Below are 9457 nucleotides of genomic sequence, written 5' to 3' on the forward strand. Positions count from 1 at the left end.
ATGTGCCCTCAGTCCATCCTCTAATATCCCCTTTGTTCTATTGCAGCATGCAAAAGAAAAGAACAAGAACATGGGAAAGACAGAGGGAATACACCCAAAAAGCCTCGGTTGGTCTTCACGGATGTCCAGCGTCGAACTCTCCACGCAATATTCAAGGAAAATAAGCGTCCCTCCAAAGAATTACAAATCACCATTTCCCAGCAGCTAGGGTTGGAGCTGAGCACCGTCAGCAACTTTTTCATGAATGCCCGGCGGAGGAGTCTGGATAAGTGGCAAGACGAGGGCAGCTCCAATTCAGGCAATTCATCCTCTTCATCAAGCACTTGTACCAAAGCATGAAGGAATAACCACAAACTCAACCTCGGTGGAAAAGCTTTAAAAATAAATAAATAAATAAAAACCAGGACCTCGAGATAGCAGGTTTATACTTAGAACTATTTGAGAAAAAAAAGTTATTTATAAGTCCAAAGAAACCAAAGACTTATTTCACCTGCATTATGACTTTGTTCTGAGACACACACTTTAGTAGGACGACAACTTGCAAAAAAAAAAAAGGAAAAGAAAAAGAAAAAAGAAACAAAACAAAAAATCGGAACGAGAAGAAAGAAACCACTGGTCTTACACCTTCATCCATGATCATTTTCACCGTATTTGGCTTGTTTAGTGGTTTGGAGCATAGTGATTTCTTGTCATTGAATGGACATCTTTTCAGATATGGCTCTTCATTTCCACAGATATTGCCATGAAGGTGTATGGTGTATCCGTAGTGCGTACACACCAGTGGTTAGGGACTTAGTCAGGGCTTGTCTTCAGAAAAGGTTGTGTCATAGCATGACCAACCTAGCATGGAGTCGTCTGAATTCATTGAACGGTAGTGTGATTTTTGCTGTTTTATTGTTTGAACTTAGCTAATGCAACACCTGGAAACAAGTTCAAACTACGCAAAGAAATTTTGAATGATACCTAAACCAGTGCATTCTCTTTGTTTGTTAAGGAACGTTCAGATTTTTTAAAAAGCGAAACAATAGTCCATTCATTAAAAAGAATCGCCTAGCTACCAAAGAATACATTTAATATTATATTGCAGGTATTTTATTGCAATGATTTTAATATTCCAAAGCTATTTTTACACAAAATACTATGTAGAGTTATAGGTATAAACTAATCTAACTGTATAACACATAAAACCTGTAATCAAGACTGTTATTTGCAATTATTAAACCACTTCAATATTTGTTTCCATGACAGGCAAGAAAGAATGTCATTGTAGGAGCAGCAACTAATGTCACAGTGTCATAGCACAGATGCTGATACTGGGATCCTGTTCCCACTGAAATCAGTGAGAGTTTTGCCATTGGCTTCAACAGAAGGAGGATGTGGCCTTTATGTGCATGGCTGATGTGATATTTGCCATTTATGCAGACTTTTATTACACTGTTACTGGCTGACATTGCTGAAAGCTCATCTACTCAAAGGGTGTCAAAAGACCATCTTTCCCTACTAGCTATTTTAGATATGTTCCCCGGCAATATCATCTAGATTCCAAACATTTGATTCCCAATGTCATTAATTTTGTACGTACAAATTGAAAGTATGAATCAATGTACAGAGTCCAATTCTGCCCCATTGTCATTGAAGTCTACGCCATTAATGAGAAAGGGAATAGAACGAGACATGTAGACGAACATGCTTTTGGGACCAAATTCTTTTTCCATTGCAGATTATGGCAAAACTCCTGTTGACTTCATTGGGAGTAGCTCCATGGAAATTACAGTAGTGCTTTTTGAAGGGGTGCGACATGAAGTCAATAGTTGGAGCTCTGTAAGAGTGGGCTATGGCCCTTTGGTTTCTGGATTTGTACCTGCTTACTAGGCTAAGTTTTTATTCCAGTACATTCTTTCTTGCATGTCTGTTAGCCAGGAAAAAATGCATGAAATAGTTTACAATTTGTAGTTGAAAAGCTTTAAGTGCTCTGTTGCTAACAGAACTTTCAGTGAACTGAAATTGTTCCATTCTTATTGTGATAAAATCAAAAGGAAAACAGTGCAACATCTGCATATAAAACTCTAGTGCAGAGGGGGAAAGATTTTACATGTACCTGTTAGATCTCTAACTGGTATTTCAAATTACTATAGCAAAACTCCCAAGCATACCAAATTCTAAAGTGAGCAAATATGCAGATATATGTCCCATTGCTAGGATAAGAAATCTGTAATCTTACTTATACCTGTCTCTTAAAAAAATTCAAGGTAAACTAGAACCCAACATTTATCATCATGGTTGGTTCTTTTTTCTTATGATAAAGTCCAATTAAAACACTAAAAACTAAGAAATTAGGCAACTTTGCAGCACCATCTATTTCTCAAGTTAACCATGTTTGCTCAAGTTTCAGGCTATCCAGTTTATGTTAAATGAGAACAGGACGTTTGTCACTAAATATTTCTCAATAATTTTCCTATGTTAAATTCATCTTTTTAAAAACTGATGATGCAATTGTTTAATGAAATGTGATCCATGAATATTAGAATATCTAGTTTACCTTAAATTCTAGCATGATTTATTTTAAAAGGCTCTTTTCCCAAATACATAATACTGAAGTGGAAATGTTAATGGGAAGACATAACCTCATATTTAAAGTATTATAAATGCAGTCTCATTAATGTAATATTGAAGAGGACAACCATAACTAACATTTTGCTTTCTCCAGGAAAACACTGCTTTGTAAGTTACTTATAATTTAGAAAGAAAGCCTTATTTATTTAAAACTTGAGAATTTAAAAATGCAGGGAAATTCAAAGTACATTACCACATTTTTAGTATTTCCATTGTAATGTGTCTTGAGACTATTTGCTAAAACCAAAGAAAACTTTCATACCAGCATTGGATTTGCACCCAATATGCAATTTCAGGATCTCTTGCTACGTACATATGTACACACACAAACACACACAAACTAATGCACAAGTTAAAGCCTAAAAGTGTTTTTATGTCTGTTTAAGCATGCTTAAACCTTTTGTTTTTTGTAAGCCATTAAGAACAAAGTCTCCCTTCCCCTAAGCAATATGCTAAACACACTTTGAATATGGTGAGAACACACACTTCTCTTTAGCTAGTTTCTAAACATGAAGCAAAATACATATGAAAACCTTCATCCTGTTTATAAAGCTAGTTTATCCCTCAGGATACTGCTCCATTGCACTGACAATAGACCATTTGGTGCACCCGGATTCTTATTATTTATTGTCTTTAGTAAAGGTCATCCATGAAAGTTATTTTTTTTCCCCAAGTTGCACTTAAACTTTTATGTAAATGACAAAATCCACCTGGCTCACTGTAGTCAATGGGAGTCTTGCTACTGACTTCAGTGAGGCCAGGATTTCATCCAAAGATTTCCTGGAAGAATGGAAGTTAGCATTAGACTCACAAATTACCACTGAGCCACCGGCTCAGAATCTAAGAGTGACACGAAACAGTTTTGAAAGGAAGCATAGTGGAAAAAGTTTGGAAACACCAAGAAATTGGGATTCAGTCAATTGCTGGTGCACTCAGTTCCTGAAGTGCATCCAAAAATTACTATATTGATCCAAAAGAAGGGGGGTGACAAAGAGGTTGAAGGTTTTAATCCATCCACATCATAAACTACATCAGATTGACAGGAAAAAAATCAACATTGCTGCTTTTTGGCTCCCACACTACTGTCCAAGGGCCTCATCCTATTGTCCTTACTCAGGGCAAAAGCAAAAGTAAAATGAAAACATCTACAATAGGGGTTGTTGTCTGGGGTTCATTCCAGCACATTTTTAAGTCAATGGCAAAATTGCAGTTGACTTCAGTGCACCACATTTCATCATGCTTACCCATGCTGAGTGGAATCTTCCTCCATGAGTGGTCTATTGGATTCACTGGGGTTGCTCGTGGAAATACATGCTACTCAGTGTTCTGAAGGGTCACAGTTTCGCTTATTGAGAGCAGGATAGGCCCTGAAAAGGACTTCAGAATCAGGCCTCAACATCAGTGGGCATTCTGCCCAAAGGGGACTACCAGTCCTTGGAGGGCAAGAAAACATGGCTGATCTTGTTATACCAAAGAATCCTAGAACACTTCTCCTCACCCAAGTTGTAAAGAAGGTATTTTCCCCATGAAAGGTATTACTTCCTCCTCCTTCTCTTTCTCCTATCCTCCTCTTTCTCCTCCTTTGTACATAAGGATGAAAACTATGCATTTAGCAAACAAAGAGAAAGCACTTATCCTTTTTCTATCTACCTGTGTTTAGGGTGCATTCAAAGTCCCAGAGGCTAATTTTGAGACTTTGCTTGGCCTTCTGGTTTATTATTGTGGTGTGGTTAGCTTTACAATACATTTGGTAACTATTTCCTAAAGACAAAGAAGCAAAAGGTAAGGAATAGCTACTTCCATGTGTTTAAAAAAAAAAGAAAAAAAGAAAAAAAGTGTGTAAAGATCTACTATTTATAGTGTGAACCAAAGACGCTACCTCACTCGATTTCCATTGGTGATTTTAATCACATTGATGATACCAAAGAATACCAAAGATTTTTCATGCACGGCCTTGGTCTGTAAAGGGAACTCAGTCTCCTTCTTAAATACCCTTCACCTTTCCCCTTCCTCAACTTTCACTCAATGTGTAAACTTGTCTTCATTCTTAATAATAGTGATAATAATCTTATGAATACTACTCTTACTACAACTGCTACTACTGATGATAATGACGATAATAATAATAAAGCTCTAGGCAAACATGTTGCAAACTTTGTAAACTCATAGGACGAGTGCCTTGCTTGAACCAAAGTGTTAAACCGCTGTTGACCTCTTTATCTCTCACCTTATACTCTTTGAATACCTCAGCCTGTTAGAAAGGCCACTAATGAAAAAAAAGGAATAATTCTTCACCGTGGTGCTTTTTGCCGTGCAACCATGCAATTAAACTTTCTTTGATACCAAAGGAAATTTTTTTTTCCACTTTCTTGCTGACAAACCAAAGGTTCCTTCTTCTCTCCCCTTGAAAGCAGCTTGAGTCCCTCCATTCAGACAGGCCGTGCATTGCTTTTACCAATTTCTCCAAATACCTCATAGTAATAAATCGTTAGGGTTATGTTGTATAGAGAGTTTATGTGATAAGGCAGAACTTACTAGTTTGATAATTGTTAAGGTTACTTAAAAAAGTTTTATAACTCTTATTTATTTTGTAGGGGGTTGTTTTGTTTGTATTTTTATTATTATTATTAATTATTATTATTATTGTTTGGGTTTCTTTCTTTCCCTTCATTTCTTTTGGCAGAACTGCTCTGTTATACTCAAGGAAGATCTTATTCCTGGAAATATTTCAAAGGTTGGGTAAAGATTGTTGTTTGCAAAGAATGCAAGAAAGGGAGAAAATATATATATATATATGGCTTTGATTCTTTTTGTTTAAATTAGGATGCTTTTTGTGTTTGCTAGTCAATGTTCTTTTTACAGGGTAAAAATATTCTCTGCTGTGATAAATGGGTTCTTATTTTTTTCTCTATAATGTGCTGTGATTTTTAATTTAATTAAATTTTGTATATGCTTATTTAATCACTGCTTTAATTTATGACTATGTAGTGAAAAAATGTATATAGTAGATTCAAAAATGGCCAAAGCTTTGTGTTACAATCTTTTTGTTCTTGATGCTGAGATAGCTGAAGGCGAGTGCTTCTCTTGACTGCAGGGTGTATCTTCAGACTTGTCTTAGCATGCACTTCAACGTGTTACAAACACTGCCAGGTCCCCCACCTCCCAGAAAACAAACAAACAAACAAACAAACAAAACTTGTACATGCCAAAATGAGTGTTTCAAAGTAGTACTTTTGTCACTTAGAAAGCAGAAAGGCAATGTTAGTGTGTTTTTTCCTTTAATTTATTTGTCTTTTCTAGGAAAGTTATTTTGTGGGTAAGACCTGCATATCCAAAGAATTTAAAAGTTGTTTAATGTTTAAAAGCACTGGCATTTGTGAGAGACTTTGATTTGTTTGGGGTTTGATTTGCCATTCGCACGGGTATAGCAAGTAGAGGGCGTAAAACTTTGGAGAAAAGCTAACTTGAATTTGGAAATTCTCTTCAATACATGATACAGTTTTCACCAAGCGTTCCTCTTCCCCATCTCTCCCCTTCTCCTCCCCTTCCCCCCAAAAAAACCCTGCTCAGCTAGGCTAGGGGGATGATGCTGCAGGCAGGATAAAGGTACCTACATGGTGATATACTGAGGGCAGGCTCCTGTTGCTTCCATTGAAGTCAATGGGGAAAGTTTCACTGCATTCAGCTGGGCAAGATGGAGCTCTGAGAAGCCTGTATTAAGAGCAGCTGGTCTGCCAGACACCGTTATTAGGTATGTATTTTGGAGCAAAGCAGGACAGTTTCTCGGTTCCATCTAGCTTGGAAATATTTTCACGGAGCATGAGTTTTAATTCCTCCTCAGCCCCTAAGAAAATCGGCAGAATAAACGTTTAGGTTCCAATCAGGGCAAGCCCTTCTGCTTTGAGCAGAAAATTAGCTCCAATAAAGGCAGTGGGACTACACCCTATCTTGAAGTTAGGCATGTGCTCTAGGCCTTGCTTCTGTAAAGCACTTCAACACAGGTTTAAGAGATTTCCTAAAAAGGAGGATTAAAGGCTTTTGAAAGTTATGGCCCAGGTCCCCAGTGGTATTTAGGGTCCTAAACAATGGAAGTTAGCTGTCTGAATACCTTTGTGGATCTGGACCTAAGTGCTTTGCCAGATCAGGGCCTTCAGAATTTGAGAAGAAAGTCATCCTCTGAAGAGGCCCAGCATAAGGTTAATCCAGTCACTGAATCAGGCTAAAAGGGTGGGTAGGCTTTGCCCAAGATTAATTCAATCCCTAGTTGTCTATTTGGTCACTCAACTGACACAAAAGAGAATAGAAATGTATCTTCCCCATCCCCTTACCCTAGACACATGTATTGAATTTTGTACCTTCCCCTATGCCTCGCCTCACTTTTTGTACATCTTTGTAGAACAAAATCAGTTTTGATTGAGAGAAAAAAGAAGGACAATGATAACTCTGCAAAGCTGGTGGTGGCATTGTGGCACAGAAAATACAATGCCATTTACCCGTATTTTATTTTGCCTGAGTGATAAATTCAATTTCAGCTAAATGCCATGTACCAAGGTGATTTGTGATGGGTGTAAATATTTTCTTTTCATGCAAAACAATTATGCTCACAGTGTACCCTGTTTTTATTTTGAAGATAGCTGAAGGGTTCAGGGAGGGACAAGGGAGGAATTTGGGCTCTTGGTCAAAAGTTACACTTTCTTAGATACATTTTTATACTTCAAGTATTGAAATGGAGCAATAAAGATGCTCTGAAATGCAGGATCATTAAATGATCTATTGGTAAGCATTGGCTAATTGTCTGCTTTTAATACATAAACTAATGCCGTGCAATGAGTTTTGTTTCACATAGGGAGGAGACGAAGTAGTAGTCTATTAATCCAACATTAGCTATTAAACAGTGGATGGAACTGTATTTAGAAAATGTTTTCTGTTTAGTATTTTGATTTTTCTTGGTATGTTCTGCATTTATTGCATAATCATTGTGAAATCATTTTAGTTTTGCGGTATGACCCAAACAACAGTATTAAAAGAAAATAAAGTTTAAAGCATTGTCTTTTACTTGCTTCACTAGTTGTCTTCATAACCCTTGTGTCTAGTGTCCAGTCCAAGCTAAACAAACAACCTTCATTCACCTCAGTGCTCCCAAATGATCAAGGTTTTTTCATTAACCTTTTCCTACTCCTCCTCTCTCTTTTCTGCTTTTCCATTCTCAATACACTTTTTGACCTTTAATATTTTTTTCAGTGCAAGTCAGTTTCCACGTTCAAGTTAGCTTGATTGTTCATAATGTAAAAAAGGCGCCAAAGACAATCATCAGGTATAAGATCAGTAGAGATAGGAAATCTTCCAAGAGCGAGAGGGAGTTCTTCCATAGCAATGAAAAAAAAAAGAAAGAAAAAAATGAAAACTTAAGAGAAGATTTTGACTAAACAGACAACTTTGCTGTTATTTTTGGTTTGCCAATTAGAAAGCAGTAGTAGTTTATTCGTTGCATCTGCATTTCATATTAAGTGATTATTGTACCTAATTACAGTTGATTACTAATATTTCCTCAATCTCTCTCTCTCTCTCTCTCTCTCTCTCTCTCTCTCTCTCTCTTAGTCAAGCGCTTCTTCTTCTGTATTTTGTGTATAGCAACAAGTGTAATGCACTAGGCATTATTCTGGTTTGTTTATGGGTATCTCCTGTACTGCGTTAAGATTTCTTTAAGTTCCTTTTTTTAAGCTTTGCTACTGTTCTCACTTTATGCCGTGCAATATCATCTGCTGTGTTTGCTAAGCAAAAAAAGAAAAAGAAAAAAAAAAGCAAGTGATGATGTCATCATGCTTTTCAGTGTTAAAATGTTTCAGCGTTTCTGTAGTCACAAAAGTGTAGTAAATAAAAGGTTGGATTTTCCAGCACTTTAAATTTAGACATTTCTTGCCTTCTTTTGTTTTTCCATCTACAATCACAACATACTAATCTGATGCTTAGGTTTGCTTTGGGAGCAGGATTAATGGGGTATTTCGTGTGCTAGGCTTTCACAAGATAGTATGTGCCACAAAGACACAGCTCATAGAAAGGGGCAAGATATTATTGTATCACCTCAGGAGCATCCCATGGAAGAAACTGTGGTTCAAGGCAACATAGTGCCCTATCTTCTCCCCTCTTGATCCATGTGGGGGAGGTTCTTAGCCTAGACTAGCAGCAAATAATTACCTCCTGTCCATCTACAACAGGGGTGGGCAATAAGTGACCTGTGAGCCAGACATGGTTCTGTAGGCTTAGCTGCTGGTGAGCCTTCAGATACTTTGTTTACCTGAGTGTCCACAGGTACAGCTGATCCCAGCTCCCAGTGGCCATGGTTTGCCATTCCCTGCCAAAGGGAGCTGAGGAAGCCTTGTGGGCCAGGTCACCACTTCCTGCAAAGCATCTGACAAAGTGGTTTTTACACACAAAAGCTTATGTCAAAGTAAATCTGTTAGTCTTTAAGGTGCTCCTCATTGTTTTTGCAGATACAGACGAATGTGGCTATCCCTCTGATAAAGTAATGTATGCCCCCTCACTCCCTCTACACAAGTACATAGATCAATATATGCAAGGGCAGTAGTTCACTTGAATCTGTATCAGCTGTTTAGAAAAAACACCTTGAAGAACAGATGCTATTACTCTTTCCAAATTGTTTATTGGAGGGTCACAGGGCATGTGGGATAATTAATAACTGACTACATGTACAGAGAATGTTACATTTCCAGATAGAATATGAAACCTTGGAAAATGTGGGGAAAATAGTGACAATCTTTTTTTCTCTGATACAGTCACTAATCACTAATTGGGGCCTTTTGGGGAAACTTCTGTTCTAGCTGGA

General features: G+C 37.4%; 1 protein-coding gene across 2 annotated transcripts in view; it reads left to right on the forward strand.

The window, feature by feature from the left end:
* The window catches only part of ONECUT1 (one cut homeobox 1), a 46469-nt gene extending 37962 nt beyond the window's left edge, over window positions 1-8507 (forward strand). Inside the window, exon 3 of one of the 2 annotated variants that reach the window (XR_012895780.2) lies at window positions 47-182. Coding sequence is in view for 1 of the 2 variants with exons in the window: in XM_006118521.5 (XP_006118583.1) it covers window positions 47-339 (293 nt within the window). In the remaining variant the exon portion in view is untranslated. Of the gene's footprint in view, window positions 1-46 lie in introns of both variants that reach the window. The other variant, XM_006118521.5, reaches the window with a different exon arrangement.
* The last annotated feature ends 950 nt before the right edge of the window (window positions 8508-9457 follow it).

Source organism: Pelodiscus sinensis, chromosome 14, assembly GCF_052426305.1.
Source record: "Pelodiscus sinensis isolate ZL-2025 chromosome 14, ASM5242630v1, whole genome shotgun sequence".
NCBI classification, from domain to species: domain Eukaryota; kingdom Metazoa; phylum Chordata; order Testudines; family Trionychidae; genus Pelodiscus; species Pelodiscus sinensis.